The sequence below is a fragment of the Schistosoma haematobium genome, chromosome 2 (assembly GCF_000699445.3).
Source record: "Schistosoma haematobium chromosome 2, whole genome shotgun sequence".
Classification (NCBI taxonomy): domain Eukaryota; kingdom Metazoa; phylum Platyhelminthes; class Trematoda; order Strigeidida; family Schistosomatidae; genus Schistosoma; species Schistosoma haematobium.
The window spans coordinates 7495044-7516546 of NC_067197.1; the positions used below are offsets into that span (position 1 = coordinate 7495044).

At 34.0% G+C, this 21503-nt stretch overlaps 2 protein-coding genes across 3 annotated transcripts in view; both read right to left on the reverse strand.

Moving 5' to 3' along the window:
* Positions 1 to 271: 271 nt before the first annotated feature.
* On the reverse strand, positions 272 to 11108 carry MS3_00010735 (uncharacterized protein). Of its 2 annotated transcripts, XM_051219130.1 has the most exons (8): positions 11046 to 11108; positions 10952 to 10986; positions 8612 to 8651; positions 7494 to 7624; positions 6250 to 6327; positions 5514 to 5571; positions 3982 to 4088; positions 272 to 343 (listed from the first exon to the last, which is right to left on the reverse strand). In XM_051219130.1, the coding sequence occupies exons 1-8, from the start codon at positions 11089 to 11091 to the stop codon at positions 287 to 289; spliced, it is 552 nt and encodes a 183-aa protein (XP_051067377.1). In that variant the 5' UTR covers positions 11092 to 11108; the 3' UTR covers positions 272 to 286. The 2 variants fall into 2 exon arrangements, with proteins under 2 accessions (XP_051067377.1, XP_051067378.1); XM_051219129.1 differs by lacking the exons at positions 8612 to 8651; positions 10952 to 10986 and adding an exon at positions 835 to 888.
* A 4466-nt stretch (positions 11109 to 15574) lies between these two features.
* Positions 15575 to 21503, reverse strand: part of MS3_00010736 (uncharacterized protein) — a 52295-nt gene continuing 46366 nt past the window's right edge. Inside the window, exons 25-26 of the mRNA XM_051219131.1 lie at positions 19364 to 19525; positions 15575 to 15829 (exon numbers count right to left, since the gene is read on the reverse strand). Coding sequence (XP_051067379.1) covers positions 15752 to 15829; positions 19364 to 19525 — 240 coding nt within the window. The 3' untranslated portion in view covers positions 15575 to 15751. The remainder of the gene's footprint in view (positions 15830 to 19363; positions 19526 to 21503) is intronic.

Sequence of the window (21503 nt, forward strand, 5' to 3'; positions counted from 1 at the left end):
AGAATTGGCTTACATTAAGTCACAAAATATCAGAAATATAATTTCTCTGCTCATCTTATCTTTTTTTTTCAGTGATTGAGATCATAAGTCAACTGAAGCTAGACGACCATGGAAAACCTGGAAGCACTGAACAGCCGTTTTGTCCTATTGTGGGACTTCTCAGTAGTGCGCATCCGCGATCCCTCTTTGCAAGGTTCGAACTTAGGACTTATCAGTCTTGCGCAATAGCGCTTAACCACTTAACCAACCATTCAAAAATAAACAAAACTACTTTCAATTATTATTATTATTTTATTGTATTATTTATTAAAGAGGTTAAAATTTCATAATTCAATATGTAAATCTGAAATAATAAAACAAAATAGTTCATGTTAAATATTGAATTACTCTATGAACTTCAAAAAAACTATACATGATCATACTGATTGGAATCATGAGTCAATTGAATCTAGACCACCATGGAAAACCTGGAAGCACTGGACGGCCGTTTCACCTTAGTACAGGACTCCTTAGCAGTGCACAACTTCGTGGATTGGTTGAAGTAAGATACTAACACCGTTGGATGCCAGCCGGCTCAGTGTTCTAGTTGGTTAAGCACCTGGAGCGAGACTGATAGGTCCTGGGTTTGAATCTCGCGGGGGGTGGGATCGTGGATGAACACTTCTGAGGAGTCCCATACTATGGTGAAACGGCCGTCCAATGCTTCTAGGTCTTCCATGGTGGTCTCGCTTCAGTTGACTCATGATTTCAATAAGTGAAATTTCTAAAATCTCCACAAAACCGCTTCTGATACATGATCATAGTTTTCTTTTATTCATAGTAATATAAACTTACTTAAGCGGTCATTTCAAGTAGAAATGTCATTATTGTCTCTATAGTTTCTAAGCACTAAAAGAACAATCAAATGAGATATTTAGTTAGATAGAAATTGAAATATTGAATCTGAAAAACAAGTATATATTAATGAAGAGTTAGTTTATATTAGAGAGTCCAATAATAGGACGAAACGGCCGTTCAGTGCTTCCAGGTTTTCCACGGTGGTCTAATATCAATCAGTCCATGATCCTGATGAAAAAAACTTATATTAGAGAGTTGATAAATATTCGAAATAGTAACAATCAAGTGTTTGTATTATTTTATATTATAGATATTTTTTTATATCATTATATGGAAAATGTATGTCTATAGGAGGATGGAAAAAATTGCATTACAAAAATGGATTCAGTTGAAATGATATGTGCTACTGATGTCGATAAATATAAGTAGTATGTATTATCAATCGAAATTGAAATGTTTGGCAGCATAAGATGAAGAAGATCAAAGAAAAGAGAACAAGAACAAAGAGTGATTGATGTGGAAACAAAAGAACAATAAAAAATGAATGACATTTTCCAAATGAAGTATTTACTGTATGGTTATCAGATTTTACTAAGGGATTCTGTAATTTTGAGTTTAAATACATTTGATTATTCCCACTTGTGTTCTCGTTTAGTACAATAACAGTAAAAATACTTACTATGCCTATTACTTGGCAATGATACACCCCTTTTTTGCAGAACAGATTCGTTTTTACTGTTAGTGATTAATTGATCAGTAAATTCTAAAGTTAATTGTCTGTTATGCAACCATACAAGAAAGGATTAAATAAAGTCATTCATATCTTGATTAATTGCATAAGTAATATAGTGACTGAAAAGTTGTCTTACTAATGATTTAATCAAGAATCTGATCTATCATTTTAATGACACGCTTAACATAATTAAAAAAGAATGAAATAGAAAGTGCTTAATACTTAGTCGACAGCAGTCACAATGAGACGAGAGTCAAAGAGTATATGCATGGGGAATGAACTTCTCAACAAATTGGTAATTCTGACAGTATAGAATCAATAAACCTTTATTTTCCATATTCAATTGACCAGTATATAGAATTTTGATCAGTAATATAATGAAATTTTACTGTGTACGTTCCTGCTGTTTACTGTAGACGGAAAGATTATATTATTCTTCAGACGATATTAACCCCTGATCGATCATTTTTGAGTACCAGGAACCACTGGATATCTGTTTCATCTACACGTAGGGCTCGTCAGAAGGGTATACTTCAAAACCACACACCAAAGATAGAATCGTGGATGTTAAGGTCTTGAGGTAGAGTACTCACTCATTAAAACCGATGGGATATAATTTGCTGGAAAACAATCTCAAATTCAAGAAATTCATTGTATCTCGATTATCAGCAAAAAATACTAGTGTCGACTTTTTCTCAACCGAGATTTTTCAACTCCATGGGCTATGACTTCTAACTAGAACTTCAGGAACGTATCACGAATTGAATCACTAATGAGATCATAATTTAGCTCTAGTTGAAGTGGTTTAATGAAGATCAATTTATTCTGTAGGTAGCATTCGTCACATAAATGCATGTCATTAAAAGTCGACCCGATGATCATATTAATTGTGCTCTTCTTATTAGCTTTAAAATTTTTATTTTCAAACAGCTTATTTTATTAACGAAAATGTCTTTGAAAAACGCTACCGGCAAGTAGTTCGAGGACGCAATATATCTGAAAATGTTTATACAAAGACTTGTATTGTCAGTATAAGCTTGTGTAGGTTGTTGAATTTCGTTGCGACCATGAACAGATCATAATTCAACCTTATCGGTTGTGAGGAAGATGCCGATCGAAGACAAAGAAGGATGGTCATGAAATATCGTGGACTGAATGAAATTCGACACATACACAACTATATCAAATCTCAGCGGTCTAGGTATTAAGCTTTTACATACTAAATCAAAAGTTCTGATTTCGATTCCCAGGTTCGATGTACTGTCAAGTTTCAAATTTACCGCTTTCCAACCATCGATCTCTAGTTTAAATGACTGAATTAAATTGTTTTCTGGAAACTTTTGTTGATGTTAAAAAAAGTTCAGATGAATAATCACTGAAAATAATTGTTTCATTCTAATTTGAAACATTGATCATTCAAAATTTTACAACTGATCACAATTAATATCCTTCATTTCTCAAGATGAAGTCCGTCAGTCCATCAGCTACAACGTAAGACCAGGCACATATATGCATCGGTTCAAGTTGCCATACCTTACTAGCGCAACAAGATGAACATCAAATTCATAGAAGTAGTTACTTCAAAGGTAGTAATATATAAAAGAAAGATTGTGTATAAGGAGATAGTACAGGAGGAAAGAATTAGTAGGAAAGGTATAAAGTAATTTTAATCTCACGATTTCAGGGAAGAAAGAGAGTGTATACACCGACGCCATTGTGATCGACTATGACCCGACCACTGCTGCTACCTTGACGTGGTGGCCGGGCTTGCCTATCGTGATCAACCAAACAATCGTTCCTCAAGGTCCTACCATATCAGACAGGTCGGTTGAAGAGTGGTAAAACTAAAAGCAACAAATCCAAGGTCCGAAGGCGATGTCGTACTGCTGATTGTACAGATTCGTGACGGTAGTAAGGTGTTTCCTTCAAACAGCCAGCATGACAGTGATGCTGCCTTCTCACAAGGAGGGGTGGGGTTAGAAAAGGTCGACCCTGAAAATGCACATCTCACCTTATCCCACGGATATCCGTCTCCGTTGGTAAGGTCTCAACAAGTATGGAGCTAACACGAAAATCGATCACAAAAAGATCGTGTGTGACCGACCTCCCGCAGTTTTCCCTTGGTCACTGCAGTCACTCTCTCAGGTCACTAAGACCACCTTTAATCCAATTTCCTTTTCAGGTATCTCGAGAAGAACCTTTTCTTGGGGTGGGCAACCATGAAATGATAACTGTTCTCATACCTCTAACAGCAATTAAGGTGAAGTCAAATAATAAAAATAGCTAAATTGGAACTGAAAAAAATTACATTTTCAACTTGAATCACATGCACTAACATGAGATTATGAGTTCACAATATTGATCTATTGTTCCCCATTATGAAAACCATCTCAAAAATTATGAACACTTACTTTGTGTTTATCAGCTGCATGATGTTTACACATATTCTTTATGATTATCTCTTCATATTCTGGTGATTTGGCTAAAGACAAGCCATAATTTATATGCTCATTAATACCTAAATTGAAAAAAGAATAATGTCTTGAAAATCAATAGGGTCTTTTTCCTAAAATAAGTCATCAAAACATCGGAGTTAAACTGTTACGAAGTAAACTGAAAACTATACAATCCAACTTTATTAAAACAAACTAACACTTTTTATAAATTTCTTATCTCTAGATTGAAAGATTTGGGAATGATACAATATGTTATTTATCAATTTTACTAGCCAAAGACAATGAAAGATGGGCGTACACTATCGTGGATTGGTTAAAAGTAGGTATTAACACCATTTGGTCTCGACTTTATGGTCTAAAGGTGCTGGGTTGGAGCCTCGCGTGCAGGAACTTGGATGAGCACTGTTGAGAAGTCTTATTCTGCGACGAAACGGTCATCCAGTAAAGTGGACGTCATTCATAATATTGTAAGTAGTGTGTGGAAGTACGTGACGTCAAAGTTGTTACCATTATCAGATAGAGTGAAGAGTTTCAGAGCATCGAAAGCACAGGTTTGGCGAAACACTTGGAGACCAGGCGAGATGACAGTTTATATAGCAGAACATATCGTAAGATGCCAGCGGAAGACTGAAGTCTCTGTTCAACTGAGTATATAATTACTTTGTAACTTCTCATATCGAACACAGTCCTCTTTTCTATTATCGTGTTTTACACCAGTGTTCACGGTTTTCAATTGTTGTGTTCGCTCGTTTCTGGCTGTTTGCGGAATATACTTCTCATTCCAAGCTTGAACTTCTCCCTCTAGTTAGCGGGGCTGGGACGCATCAATAGTTAGCTTACTGGTCTTCGGTCACCGAGTCTTGTTTCTCGTTCGCAGATTAAGTGAACTCGTGATAGCTTCAAACCTAGCAAATTTTGCGACAGGGATAGGATCAAATTTGATGAGAAGTATATTCTGCAAATACGTATATTTCGTACAATCGTTGATCTGAACAGACAATCAGGGAGACAGAGAGTAGGAAGCGAATGGGAGAGAGAGAGAGAAATGAAACTAAGTGATACTTAGTGGAGTAGCCGAGTGAACCAACTCCCCGCAGATAAAAATAATTTACAAACAAGTCATGAGTAAGATAAGAGATGTACAAACATACGCTCACATAAAATCAGTCAAGGTTGATAAGCGAATGATTAACTGGGTTAAAAAGTGGCTTGAGAAGAATGAATAGATTGATCTGTCCAGAGGTTAGAATAACCCATGTGATCTTGACATAGTACGAACCCCTACAAGCTCAACAATCTCCACAACCTTATACTAATAATTGTATATTATTGAATCTAGATTACCCAACTTTATAACTGTAAAATTTGACGTGTAGAAAAAGCCAATATTAAGCAGTTGAAATGGTAAATGCTCCATTGACTAACTTCAATAGAACATTATAAGCAATTCATCGAGAATATATGTATTTAAGAAATTTTATACTTACATGATGAAATTTCAGAATCTGATAACATTGTGTGTTTATGGTGACAGAAACCTAGTTTCTAATATATAAAAAAAGAATTATATAACTGATTGAAACACATAAATTATATTTATAAGCAAAGATGGATAGTGGTTAGCAATGGGATCTAGGACATGCGTTTCGTTCTATTTTGGACACGTCAACTAGGTGTACCTGTATCTTAGAGATAATGTTCACTCTGGGACTCGATTAACAACAATGAGAAAATATAAAAAAACTATACTAAATGAATTTAAACTTCATACCATTGCAAAAGCAAGTGGCTATCAGGACTCAATAGCTAAATGGATAACGAAATGGCGTTTGAAGCGAATGGTACTAGGTTCAAGTCACTGACAGAATATCAACTTTGAGATGGAAATATATGTCTGACTGATGAGTCCCAGATAGGACGAAACGCGAGTCCTGGATTCCACTGTTGGCCATCATCATCCATCTTTACTTATAAAATACAATTGTATATATTTTTAAAATGAAGTTGTTATTAAGAACGAATTATTTTATGAAACTGTCTGTTTTATATGATTACAATTTATTCAAGCTAACCGCCTGGTTGATCATTACATATATTACTTAAGTCATATGGATTTTGTGTAAAATGTTATTAGCTTACGTAATACTTCAAGTATCAAAATAAAGAAACAGGAAATTTAATGATTAAAACAAAAAACATAATAATAATAAATAGTTTACTTACAGAACATTCTAAGGTAACATTCATATGATGAGCCAATTGATGAATTGTCCTCGGTAAATAATTTGTAATGTCTAGACACTGTTAAAAATGGACAATTTGAAATGATGGAAAATATTTGCAGCTCAGATGGATGATTTTGATGGAATTTTATTCTCTGAGCTCCACGACAAAACCATCTAGCTCAGAGAACAAAACTCCATCATAATATATATATATATATATATATATATATATATATATATATATATATATATATATGGCAATTGTCAGCAAGGTTTATCTGTAATCGTGGAGGAATTGAGGCTTAGTAGTATCGTCTCTGACTTTTAGGTTGGGTGACACGTGATAAGATCTAGCATGGAGCACAGATCCATTCACGATTACATGTACGTTTTGCTAACAAGTGCCAAATAGCATGGAATTTGTATCTAAAGTCATTTGTTGACCATCTATTTTTAAACAAAGTGTACATTCTCCTCAAGAATCTTGCGGGACATGATCGTGAATGGGCACTGCTGATGAGTCTCAACCTAAGATGAAACGGTCATCTAATGCTTCCAAGTTTTCCATGGTGATCTAGCTTCAAATGGCTCATGAATTCAACTATAAAAGTATACATTCCCAATATTTGAATACAACATAATCTTATATTTTCAATTAAAGCGCTTCAAAATTTAGATTTGAAAAAGTGTTCAATATAATCAAAGAACTCGATCCTTATTCATCAGTTTGCAATTAAGATTTTTTGCTTAATCCCATTTATTTTGAACATGAAATATTACATTATTATTTTGTACTGTGAAGAGTGCTACTTAACAACGCCTGGAAACCCTCCGGCGGCTACTGCCGGTCCCAAAACCGGATAAAGGAGCAGGATTGGACATGGGGTTAGCGTCCTCATCCCGTAGAAAACCAACTCGCTAAAAAAACGCTAACCAGAAAAAATTATTCAAACCTTTTAAACTCTGCCCTGGGAGTCAGAAAGTCTTCATTTAGAAGAACTATGACGCCTCATGATGAAATCCGAGTTTCTTAGGAAGTCATGAGGCTGATGCCTCTTCTGACAATCAGAGCAATCATTTATTTAGGTACATGGGATACTCGTACAATGTTGGAGACCGGGAGAGTTTTCCAAATTGCTGCAGAAGAGTACTACTTATAAGTAGTATTTAAAACCTCTTAATTGAAGATAAATACGTTAATATTTTATACAAAAAAAATTAGTAATAATGTAAGTATATTACTTCATCTCTCCACTGTTCTTCAGGAATTAATTTGCATATCTGAGATATTATTTTTGAGGTTAATGGGAGGAATGGTTCATGTTCAATGAACGTTTTTATCAATCTTCCTATACGTCTACAAATTCCGCATACTAAAAGAAAAAAAACAAACGATTATGATTATTCCGTTAATCTAAGAAGAAGAAGAATTCTTGTATAATAAATAAATTTCGTAAGTGATATTTATCATGGTTTAATGTTACTGAAGGTACTAGGAAGTACTGGAGAAGTGTTATGTCTTAGTATGGAACTCATCAATAATGAATACTTATAACTTTATTGGGAATCAAACACAGAACTTTCCAGTGTAGCTATATAAGCTTAAATTTTAAACTAGCTTGTTGAATGTTTTCTTATACAGGGGGGGATAAATATTCACATATAGGCATTTATTTGAAAAAGTACCAAGAAACAATCAGCCACAATTTGATAATCTCTTAGAACTTCAAAATACCATACAACATCACTCATACGTCACTATCTTGCACTGGTCAACTGCAATTATTGATGATCAAAATTGATTCAGAGTTAGATTGATTACCATTCAACGTACGATCCTATTGTAGATGCGTATCACAACATATGAAATAGAATGTTTAATGAAAAGTATTACCCTTTTTATCATAACTGTTACTGTAAAATGTTTTAATCCATTTTATATGAACAAGATTTAAGTTAAAAACAACTTGAAATTAAACAGAGATAGATAGTGGCTAGCAGTGGAATCCTGGATGCGCGTTTCGTCCTATTTAGGACTTGTTAGCTGGATGTACCTGCATCCTAGAGTTAATGTTCACGCCGGGACTCGAGCCCAGTACTGTTCACTTCCACCTAGTTACTGAGTCCTGATAGCCACCTGCTTGTAAAATGGGGTGAATTTTAAATTCCACTGCTAGCCACTATCCATCTTTGCTTACAAAGCTATATCGAGACAATCCGCACAGGATACACATATGCCAACATGAGACTGATCAATTGCAGTCTTAAATAACAATGGGAAGATGCAAGTAAAACAACACCAAATGAACTGCAACTTGAAATGTTTTTTTAAAAAAAAGATGAAATGAGTCAAGTCTTACGGAGATGACATTGTGGTCTTTTCAATTGTTCACCGTATATCTAAAGAAAAGTATGAATGTTTGTAAATGAGATAAACAATATTGATTTTAAAAAGAATATTATATAATCTGAATAGTTAAGTAGATATTATCACTGTTATAATGTCATCTTAAAAGGTTCGAATAATTTTTCTGGTTAGCGTTTTTTTAACGAGAAATGGAGATAGAAATGAGAAAAATGAAGAAGAATTGGATGGAATTAGAAAAGAAGGCCCAGGACAGAGTGGGTTGGAGAATGCTGGTCATCGGCCTATGCTCCATTAAGAGTAACAGGCGTAAGTAAGTAAGTAATGTCATCTTAGTTGTATTCTCTCCCTATGACTAAGATTTGTATTAAATGTAAGTATTATTATAACAAACTTCTATCTGAAGTTTGTGCTGATGTTGTCGTTCAGAAGAACGATGAAAGTTTCACAACCAAACCAGCCATCTCAGAGAACAAAACTCCATCAAAATCATTCATTTGAACTACAAATCTTTTCCATCATCTCAAAATCTTAGTGAAAACCAGATTTATTAGTGTAGTTTTCCTACAAAACAGAACTGATACTGAAACAGATTTTTATGACAAACAGATACCAACTGGAAATAACGTCAGACGACTAACTTATTTTTATATAATTAAAATCCAACATCAAGCGGTGATTGTGAAATTTCAATTTTTGGTTGAACGCAATACCGCCTACTCAAGTTATCACGATGTTACAAGCCTAATTCGTACGACTCTGATTATAAAAAAGTTACACTTCACTTTTCGAACTAACAATCAAAGTAATGTAACCAACAATGCTGTAAGTAGTTGTGTAGTTTACTCATTAAATGGGAAATAAATCATTAAATACATTTTGAAATTTTATTACTTGATATACTGACTTCTAGTAACTTAAAACATCATATCATTCAAAGAATAACACATTATTAGTGTAGGGATTTGTGGAGATTGAGGTGTTTTCACGGTTTATTTCAAAAGTCTGATTAAGCTAGACCACCACTGAAAACCTGGAAACACTGGATGGTCGTTTCGTCCTAGGTTGGGATTCCTCATTAATGTGCATCCACGATCCTGCACCATAGGAACTCAAACCCAGGAGTTTTGGTCTCGCCCGAGAATGCTTAATTTATAAACCGCTGAGTCGGCATCAAACGATGTCAACGTCTAACTTTAATTGATCGATGTACTTATTTATATTTGATAAATGTGATGTTTGATTATACTTCGTTGTAAAAGCTTGGACCAGATTATCAGGCAAAACTTTGGATTTACTTTAAATTCATTCGCTGAGATTTTACAAATACATTTCTCCTCCTTAATATGTATCAACAGTTTGTAAGTAATCATTATCAGCTGTTTATTCAGTTCCTATGCTAATCTTTATCTACGAATAGTTTATAAAGGTGAATTCTATGTTAATCGGTTATTGATTTTACTTAGAAAAATATACGATATTTAAATAGTTAAAACAAAGTTTTGACAAAAAAACATTATCAGAAAGGGTTTTTGTGGCGATTGTAGTAACTTGGAAGCACTGGACGGACGTTTTGTCCTCAACAGTATATATCCACAACTTTGCGTTCGCACGCGAGACCGAAATCCTTCGGTTCGAATCCTGTGAGTGAGGTTGTGGATGCGCAATACTGAGGAGTCCCATACTGGAACGAAACGGCCATCTAGTGCCTCCAGGTTTTTTATAATGGTCTAGCTTCAATGGACTGATGAATTCAACTATGAAAAATAGTATATGCTTTAAAACTGGTATTAAAGTTTGACGTTCAATTATAAAACTATCTTATGATACATCTATTATGAACACTAACTTGACAAATATATCTTAGGATCAAAAGCGGTTTTTGTAGATATTATATTAATTTCAATAGACCAAAGGCCCAGGTTCGAATCTTGCGATCAGGATCGTGGCTGCACACTTCTGAGGAGTCGCACAATAGGACGAAACAGCCTTCCAGTGCTTCCAGGTTTCCAAAAGTGGTCTAACATCAATCGATTCATGATCTCAATCAAAAACTTAATAATCTCCACAACCCCTATACTAGTAATTTCAATAGTTGAGACTATAAATCAATTAAAACCAGACCACCATAGAAAACCTGGAAGTATTGGACCGTCATTTCATCCTATTATATGACTTTTCAGTAGTACGCATCCACGATCTCGTCTCGCAAGATTCGAACCGAGAACCTTCAACCGTTCAATGATCCAATAAGAAATCATCCTATTTAATATTTCGTTTAAAGGAGATAAACCATTTTATTAAGCAAAAGATTACTTATACTTTATATACTTACATTCTCTTCATTTCCTAAGGTTACTTCATTGATACCTAGAAACAATAAAATATAAAGTAACAAAAAAATACACTTTTTGTTATTGTTTATTTACTTAATAAAACAATCAAAATGTAAAATTGCTTCAGTATGGTTTTCATTATTGTTTATGTCAGTTAAAACATAATTCAATTTTAATGTTGTACTTATACCATTTTTCTTCTTCTTCTTTCTTGTTGTTGTTGTTGTTATTGAACGGAACTGAACTATTCATAATTCAATCGTTCAATGTTCAATTTATTGAATTTCAAATGTTTGTTTAAATAAAAGAGTAAAGTTTATTTTCATAGAATCAAAGTATCAAATACATCAAGTTGATTACATCGTTTGTTTTAATGTGTTTATCAATGATGTAAATAATTTCGTTTCTACGTATTACGTCATCATTAGTGGTATGAGGTATATTTTGAAAAAAAACGAATAGTAACTGATCATTTAGTGTTTTTATTCTTAATTACTTAATTAACATTGTTGTTTACGGGTTAATATGTGTATTATTATTATTATCATCATCATCATCAAAGAGATGAGTTGCCAATTCCAACGAACTTTGAGATTGAATTAGATCTATTTCAATATTTAATCTTTTTTTTAAAAGGTTTCAAAGGTTACTATGGTGATACATTTGTTTATCTCTTTATCATAAACCTGTAATCCATTTGATAAAAATTATTATTTTTTAAAAAAAAACTTTAGTGGAAATAATATACATTTTAAATCATGCCAAATTTGTTTGGATTAGATCTTTATAACAATTAATTGAGAGAATAAACATGACTATGATGTAAGGATATTGAATTGTTGACTTGTATAGTGTATTTAGACATCTGGTCGCTGAAATAGTTGGGAAGAAATTGTACTTGAAAAGTTTTGTGCTGATTGATAATCAAAAGAAGAATGTGTTTATCATTTTGAGAAGAAAGAGGCTCGTTTGTGCTAGGTTTTCTATTGAGGTTTCCATTGGGGTTTCCTTGCCTGAGTTCGAATCCCATCCATGTCGCTGAATTTACTGGGTTTGAAGCGATTACTAGTTCATTTAGACTGCGAACAGAACAAAAATTGTGACCAAAGACCAATAAACTAGCTATTCTATTGTGTCTCAGCCCCGCTAATTAGAAAGAGAAGTGGAAGTGCGAACGGGGAAGTATATTCTGCAAAAAGCCAGAAGCACGAACGATAACAACAGACACAAATCAAAACGTATATATACAGCACAAAACCGTCCTTGGGAAGGGTTACAAAATGGCATACTAAAAAACACAACGGACCAATAACGTTTAAGATTCTCCCAAGTGAGAAATGCGACATGAAGGTGAAGAAGGTGATTTTGGAGCGAAAACAAAGAAATTCAAATTTCCTAAATAAAATTACAAAATTACGTTCTTTTCCGATTGAGTTCTGGGGATCTAACGTCCCCAACAATTTGTAAGATTTGAATCCACTTTTAGGGCTCTAACAAGCATGAAATAAAGGTCGAGAAGAAGTAAATAACTATTGAAAATCTGAACAATTGTTTTATCCTGGAAAAGGGGTAATCAATAGTGCGCATTCACAACCTCACAGTTGAGAACTGAACCAAACAATTCTAGTCTCAAGTTCAAATGCTTAATAACGTATAAGCCATCAACCTCCACAATCCCGATAATGATAAATTAAGTCTTAGCATATTTTTATTGCGCTACACAACTCCCAGTATATTACAGTATCTAATTTTACGAATTATCCGGTAATGTAGATTGTTCTAATTAATCAAAATAGGCTGCAAAGTTCAAATCTAAATATACTATTTAAAATACTACTTTCAATCATGGTACTCACCAAGCATGAATGTATCTTTTAACTGTGGTGTTATCATACATGTGATGATAGGTAATAAGTTTTGCTTAGTAGCCTGTAATCGAAAAATGACAATAAATGACTTTTTTATGTTCCTTCAACGAGCTGAAGGCTTGATGTTTTGTAACAGAATATGAGTTACTAATAAGTAGTATACTTAGAGAACTTTAATACTAATCATGAATTCACTTGACATCTAGATATCATTTATATCGTTGTAAAATTCAAGTAATGAAGATTAGATTTAATAGAGAATGTGGTTCAGCCGTTACAAATGATTTAAACATAGAACACAAGTTAGTTGTAGCCTACAGAGAGAGCTTGAAAAAGACATAAAATACAGAGCTAGATAATACTCAACAATAATTGAACGCATTTGAATGATCGGCGAGACCATAATTTATGGACGAACCAGTCACGTATAAGATAACAGGTTTCGGATTTTGGATAAATGGAGTTTTGGCATTATAGCTTATGTCAGTTCGAAATGATAACCCGAAATCTAATTTCTAACCTTAGTCATGCACTGTAAATTGCAATTTCAATACCTCACACTAGTTTATAACCCTCATTTGGTCGTGTTTATTAGGTGGACACTCTCAAGGTCATTTTAGCGTTGCTCGAAGGTCGTCTATAAATTATAGCCTCACCGAATGATCTTATCTAACTACAATTAAACAGCTACTAACCGACATCGCTCCTGTAGAGTAGTTTTATACCGAGATTCATGACTTGAATTATTATGAATAATAAAGATGAAGTTTGTACTCTTGTAATTACTACTTATTCAAAGTGACCTAAGTTTATTATTTGTTATCTTCCTATGCAGAATTAATAGTGCAAATTTATAAACAAGGGATTGTCATATTTGAAAACATTATTCAGTACTACAGTCTAGATATAACTAGGCTTAACTTTTAATACTTCAGTTATGAATAACCTTGAATAATATATCAGTAAGTTACCAGTTAGCAGTGCTACAGTACCAAAACACTTATGCAATCAAAAAAAGCTCTACTACACAAGTTATAATTATCTGAACAATAATATGACAACGGAAACTGGGATGTATGAAACGCATCAAATATAATTACCGAGCCTAAATCTGTATTTTTTACATGGCCTGACACACTAATCTGTGATTTCTTTTAACCTTCAATAACGTCAAACAGGTTAGCGCATTGTAGTAGGCAATGAGTAGGATATGTGTTGCACGAGCTAATAAAAGTCTATAGTTTCACTAATCTATTTGGATTTTGAAAGTTGAATTGATGGTTTGATCCAAGCTGGACCACCATTGAAAACCTGGAAGCACTAGAGGGCCGTTTCAACCTAGTATGGGAATACTCAGCATTGCGTACCGATGATCAAGCATAACTAGATTCGAACCCATGACCCATCAGTCTCACGCGTGAGAGCATAAACTCTAGGCCGTTGAGGAGGCATCCAATGGTGTTAATGCCTAACTTCAACTAATCCATGAAGTTACGAAATTCACTATGGTGTAAATGTTATTTGTCAAGAAAGATTCAAAGGCTTGATAAACTTTTCCCGATTTCAACTCATATTCTTATTCTTATGCAACTATTTGTAATAATTAACTAGTTACGAGAATTCACCCTAATTTTAATTATGTTTCAAACGTTGTGTAACTAACTGATTACAATATAGTTCAATTGACTGATCACCACTTAATTGGTAGCAGTCAGTCAGTCAATAATAACGTAGAACTTAGTACGTACGTACATCAGTTCGAGTTGACATACCACATTAACACAGAGATGCAGTTATCGATTCAAATCCCATAGTGGTACAGGTAGTAAGACTATAAGCAGCAATCGGAAAACTTAGGGTTTGTAGATGTTATCCAAGCACTACAATACAGTGAAATAAATTTGGAAAGAAAATAAAGGACATGAAGAATTCAGAAGATCAGAATTTGGGAGAACATAATGAGTCATGCACCTGCGCCATTGCAAACGATTTTGAGCCATGTCATTCAAGGTCTCTTACTATCGATTTCTATCGTCTCGGTGATCACCACTAGGTAGTCTAAACCTATAAACATGGCTCAGTTCACTTGTCACTCACTTCATGAACTTGTGCCATGTTTTGGCCTTCTTCCAACCTACTCCTACACCAGAAAACATCGCACTTCAAGGCAGTCAGTGGTTGAACATACGTAACACGTGTCCCAAACATCTCAACTGATAACGTTTTACTACTTCAATTGATTTGCCATCCTTACCTATTAACCGTTTCCTAACAAATGCATTACTTACTCGATGGTCCCATGATATACGAGCAATGCTTCGAAGACATCTACGATCGAATACTATTAACCTATGAATATCCTCTACTCTTACCTGCCATGTTTCACAGCTATAAAGTAGGATGGAACGAACTGCTGAGCAGTAAACACTTCCTTTGGTTGGTAGACAGATATCTCGCCTACGCCATAAATGACGCAAGTTGGCAAAAGCTAGTCGAGCCTTCTGTATCCGTGCTGAGATTTCGTCACAATTCAGATCACAAAGACTGACGAGACTTCTAAGATAAGTGAAGTGTTCGACACTCTCAACTAGGTTGTAAATCATATCATATATAAATTTACAATGTTACAAAACACAGTTCACCGTTTCCACATTAGATGATACTGTTACTAAATAAACTATTTATAACATGTTCAAATAAACTATTATCCGACTACAACTCCTTAAATTCAACTCATTGAGAAGAAGAAAAATTCGAAAGTATTTTTCATATTTATTTAGTAAAACAAATTTCTTATGCAGTAATTGTACAATATTCAATGTTTATGTGCTTCAAAGTTTAATGTTTACTTTAATTCAACACATTATCGGTGTTTTTTACTGATGTGTTTAAGTGTGCTTGTATGTGCATATTGGAGAGAGATATTGCTGTTTATTCTTTCATTGTATGACAATATGGACAACGACCCTGTTGTAATGAGACCAATTCATAATCGTCAGTGTAAAATAGCTTGAGATTACAGAAAATAAACAACATAGATAAACAGGATAATATTCTCCTTGGACAAAGTAAAAATAATAAGATAGTAGATTACAAATGGAGGTTCTTAGGCAATTTAATGAAGTACACTCAGTCATTAAGTTCACATCGGGAGAAAATGAAGGTAGAATGGTCTTTTTGGACGTTCTTTTAATCACAAGAGCTGATGGATTAATACGGAATTTAAACAGATAAAAAATATCTGAGCAAAGCAGTAAACTTATTTCCTTAGCTTTATTCTTTTACAGTACAAAAGAAACCTGTTCACAACTCGTAGTTATCGAATACATACTGTATATTGTACGGTTATAGTTAAAGAGCTAAACACTTGGCGTAATAAACTTAGGGTGAACGGATACCTTAGAAAGTTTAAAAACATACATGACCATGAGGGTTAGTACAATCCAAATAAAAACAGTAAATAATAAATCCCTATTTATGCGCCTACAATTAAGAGAGGATGCAGCTAGCGAAATATTAACCCAGAAATCATTCAACGATAGAAAACTACTGGTGTTTTTTACTCGCGACACCGAGCCTAAATGATAAATTATCCAGAATAACTACCTTGTTTTATGTTTATCAGTTAGACTGCTCTTATGGAGGAAGTTATGCTGGTCGAAGTTACAAGAATTCACATTTTCGTGCTCGCGAACACCTCACAACGTGGCTAAGCAAAAGTCTAGTGAAGAAAGTGAACAGATAGATATTGGATCATTTAACGCAAACTGGTTATACTACCAGTATAAGTCGATCCTTTTCAATTATTTATCGAGTCAGTAAATTTTTGCCAAAGCCTGTCAGATTCAAAGTTCTTCAAACTGCGGAAGCAGTAGTCATCTGAATTAGGAAAATGAAGTTAAATGTACACAAGAAATATCTTTAACCGCTTCTCCTCCCCTGGTCAACCTCAGAGTAAATTAATCAATCATAATCTAAGATATTGAGTGACCTGGTTCGATCAATAGACTTACAACCTTTTTTAGTCAAACATAATTGTTTCTTGATTGAGATCATGAACTGATTGATGTTAGGCCACCATTGAAAACTTGGAAGCATTGGACGGCCGTTTCGTTCTATTGTGTGACTCCTCGACAGTGCGCATCCACAATCCCTCCTCGCGAAATTCGAACCCAGTGCCTATAAGTCTCGCTCACGAACGAGAATCTCGCGGGGCGAGATCGTGGGTGCGCACTGTTGAGGAGTCCCACAATAGGAAGAAACGGCCGTCCAGTACAACCAGTTTTTCAATGGTGGTTTAACACCAATCAGTTCATGATCCCAATCAAAAACCTAGTAATCTCGACAACCCTATACTGATAATTGTTTTTGTCATCTTTATTTAAATATATTTATATTATTATTATTATTATTGATTTAACATTATTATTAGTCTCCCGAATACATGATTCATTTACTTTGCATTCTTCCCATTAAACATTTGATCGAATCTGTAGTTACACTATTATCTCTCTCAACCCCATGTTAACCATATTTATTCTGTTAATGAATTTCATAATTTCTTTTAATATATAAGCTGATTTAAGTTAACATTGTCTATATTAAAAACAATGCTAAATTCACATGCTATAACAATATAAACGATTCACTTTGCCATAAACCTGTCCATTTTTCGGATTATTAATTTGGATAGACTTTAGTGGCCTGTTATTTTGACACCAATTAGATCAGACGATGTTGCCGATGAGCTCACCATTTTAGTGGTCCTTAATCTGACTCCTGGTTGATCGTGTAAATGATTGCTATTGAAGCATTCATGTCGGCTATCCTCGTATGTAAATATCAACTTAATCCGCGTTAGCGAAATTCGCGTCAAACTCTTAACATGGTTTAATATCATATATTGTGTTCTTCCATTCATTTCAACTTTCACTTCTGTTTCAAACATCCATACTAACTCCTTTGATTAAGGCACTTCGTGGCATTCATTAACTCTCATAAACCCACGGAAAGACCATAGTAGATTTAAAAATACCTATACAGTTTGTATACATCACCCTACAATTCATAAGTGGATCATATAATCTTGTAATGAAAAGAAGAATTAAATTTGTTACCAGTAGAACATACCATCCAATCAAGGTCGTCGGGCAGAAACCTAAACAACATACAAACGGTTACATCACATCTTACTGTGTTACTAATTTTTATTTATGTCTATGTGAACCAACGTAAATCGGGAAGAGTATGATTGTTTTATTAGTAAGAGTGGACGAACATAAACCAAAATGAAGGCAAAAACAAATCAAGTTGACTGAACACTGAGTAATGATATATCAGTCTTACAAAAGTTTAGTTTTCGGCTAAATGGCTCAGTGTTAACGTCTCAGATTGTGAAGCTGGGTAACGTGTCTACGTATCTTACAGTGAATGTCAGTTACTACAAAGTTACAGGCACGCCTAGTTGATGGGTATTAACTAGCAAGGAACCGGAATTGACGGTTTCTAGTTTAATACCTCTAGTCGCCTAATGTTACTTTTATACAACGTATGCGGTCATGGCTAGACTTTTCAAATGATAGTCCAACTGAGATCAATCCATGATCTAACAATATCTCTGTAGATTAAAATGTGGATACTGAACAGTTGATAGCAGGATCAATAATAACCGCATGACGATGAGTTAGGTCGAAAGTGTACATGAAAATAATAATGAATACTTTAGAAAACAGTTCAGAAATAAAACAAAATAAAGTAATTCTGATGTTTAAAAGTATTATTATATCAATCAACTGAAATAGGTTATTATCAAAATTAAGTTTCTTAAAATAGTAACTAGTGAAAAGCATTCACTGTAACCGTCCAATCATTACCTCGTTGAACTTGTTACATCAACCAAGTAGTTGAATATGTCCGTCATCGAATTTCGGTATAAAATCTTTGATGCCATCTGTTACAAGATTGTAATATATTGGATTCCTAAAGTGTCCACTAATGATGAATCCCATATAATGTTGAAACAATTATCCAATACTTACTAGTTTTCCCATTTCATACTGAAGAATTACTTCAAATTTTCCTGCGAAACGTTTCAGCAAAAACTGGATCCATATGATAAACATTTGTTTTCATTTTCAAATTATAATATAATACGATTTTAAGATATTTTACTTGACGGACTGACTTCATAGTTAAAAATGCACTGAAAACAAGGGTGAACTGGGCAATCGCTTCATCCCAGTATAAGACTTCGTAACAATAAATACTTATAACTGAAGTTAAAAATTTGAACCATTTTGGATTCTAACTCAGTAACTTAGATTTACTGTGCTTACAGAGTGACATGTAAAGCTTAAATTCGATACCATGAGACTGATGACAGTATATTACTGAAGTTTCATCATCAGTCAAACCACATGTTCAATATATGACGGTTTTCAGTGGATGCCTAAATACAATCAGTTCATAGTTAAACTTCCAAATTTTAAAATTATATAACTTCTGTAAAAATCTTGTTAATAATGTGACATAAATTATTCTCACCTTGTGACATACGGTACATTGTGTAATACTAACATCAGGTAAGACAGATTTGTAATACCGTGGTTTTAATGGGGGATTATTGACAATTATCACTTCATTAAAAGACATTGCTTTTAGTGTAGCAATATCTAATTGGACAGGAGAATATGATTCAGAGATAAGCTGAAGAAAACGAATACAGTAGTCATTATAGTTATAGCACAGCATACTATATACAAAACGACAATATTACTCTATATTAAATAAGTTAGAAAGATAATAGTGAATTTATTGTACTGTTTAGAGAAGTTTAAAAAGTGTACAGAAGCCATGATAATCCTGATAGCATTTCGATCAGTCAGCATTCTTTGGAGACTAACAGGAAATACATAGAAAGCGACTAACCATTTCCAATTTTGGCATGGTTTCCAGAGAATTCTGGGAAATAAGGGTGACGTATAGTCTTATAAATACCCTCGTTTTATGTAACTAAAGCAACCTCGGGAGCAAAATCCTCTCCGTTTGTATGGTGTTTGGAGAACAAGAGGAAATGACCTATTTACACTAAGAAGCTATTAGGAAGTTGGTCTCTAACCTTTCAAATACAAGATGACACATGCACAATATCAAAACTTCATCTCCAAAACTGTTTTATTTAAATTTCTTTGTTAAATGGATGAAATTTGGTTTCAGATTTCAAACGTTACCTGGACTAAGTCAATGCTACATAAAAGACCAGTGAACAACGATTTGCAAATCTCCTACTTTTAACATACACAGTAAGAATTGTGAATCGAGGGCACAATAATCAGTACAAATCATAATTTTATTAGTTAAACTTACACATTTTTCATAATGCTACTAAAAAGTGAATTGAAACTTTAGGGTTATACAAAATAATGAACCCATTTCGAATATCATGTAGTGTAAAAGTAAGTTTGAAAGAAATAAGCAGCGATACCATAATGCAATTGGAGTTTACTAATAACGTATTGATAGAAATAGGCTACCCGAGAAGTTTTTTGAAAAGTACATGGGTGAAGGAAAAAATGCGTTGCAGATATTGACCGCTTGTAAGAAATCTCTATTCCTAAAAGGACAATACAAGGGAGATGTGGCTAACGATTCCCTACATGATAGACTAGTGAGGGTAGTTAATAAGACATTCTATGCAGCTAATCTTGCATTGAAATTTTCCAGCACATCATTGATATCTATCCAAAGAAAGGATAAGTTACCTAGGTCGGCTTCCTCGATGTGTATCTACAAATTCAACTACTGTTATGGAGATAGCTATATTGGATGTATTGCCATGGAACTTAACTAACAACGGATGAGTGAAAATCTCCCGTTGGTTTGGGTCAAACAAAGACAATTCGTAACTCTATCTTGGCAAAACTAGTTGATGGTGATCATATTTTAGATAAAACCAAATCATTTCAAGTGATCTAGCATGTATCTTCATCGTCTCCCAACGCAGTTCAATCCCATCTCCCAGATATGGCAAAATATGTAGTGATCCGAATATTTAATCCTAGTTTATGTGTTTAGAAGGAATCTGTGACACCCTTGTCCATTCTTTGGCCAATTTTTCACCTTCTGTATAAGTGGTGAATAGATAAATATATAGCTAATTCAAGTGTCAATTTTGGAGGTGTAAACTTCCTACAGGAGATATTTAGAATTAACAGCTACGGAATATGAGTAACATATCTTACAACTGATAGCATAGATAGACTGCATCTTTAATTTCATTCCACTTACAAGAAAAGTGATATTATCCTAGGTACTATTTAGTAACCATTTGATTATTCTCTTACCAGTTTTACTCAATCTAATATCTTTCTGTTCATGAAAATTTTTGACTGAAATGAGGGCGGTAAGAATGAGTGTATACACTGTCTTAAAACTGTCTACATTTTTATATCTTTAGTTTTTCTATAAATATATATTTTATAGTTGAATTCATGAGTCAATTGAAGCCAGACCAACATAGAAAACTTGGAAGCACCAGGCGGCAGTTTTGTCTTGGTATGGGACTTCTCAACAGTGTGCTTCCACGATCCCGTCCCGCGAGATTCGAATCCAGAACCTATCAGTCTCTGCACTGCTGAGGAGTCCTATATAAGGACGAAACGGCCGTACAGCGCTTCCATATTTT

What these genes read in the sequence shown, in the direction of transcription:
- MS3_00010735 (XM_051219130.1), bottom strand. Translation starts at nt 11,091, where the DNA reads ATGAAAACCATACTGAAGCAATTTTACATTTTGATTGTTTTATTAA. An exon ending in CATTTTGATTGTTTTATTAA is followed by an intron (nt 10,987 to 11,045) that starts GTAAATAAACAA and finishes TATTGTTTCTAG; the next exon opens with GTATCAATGAAGTAACCTTA. An exon ending in ATGTTACCTTAGAATGTTCT is followed by an intron (nt 5,572 to 6,249) that starts GTAAGTAAACTA and finishes TTTATATATTAG; the next exon opens with AAACTAGGTTTCTGTCACCA.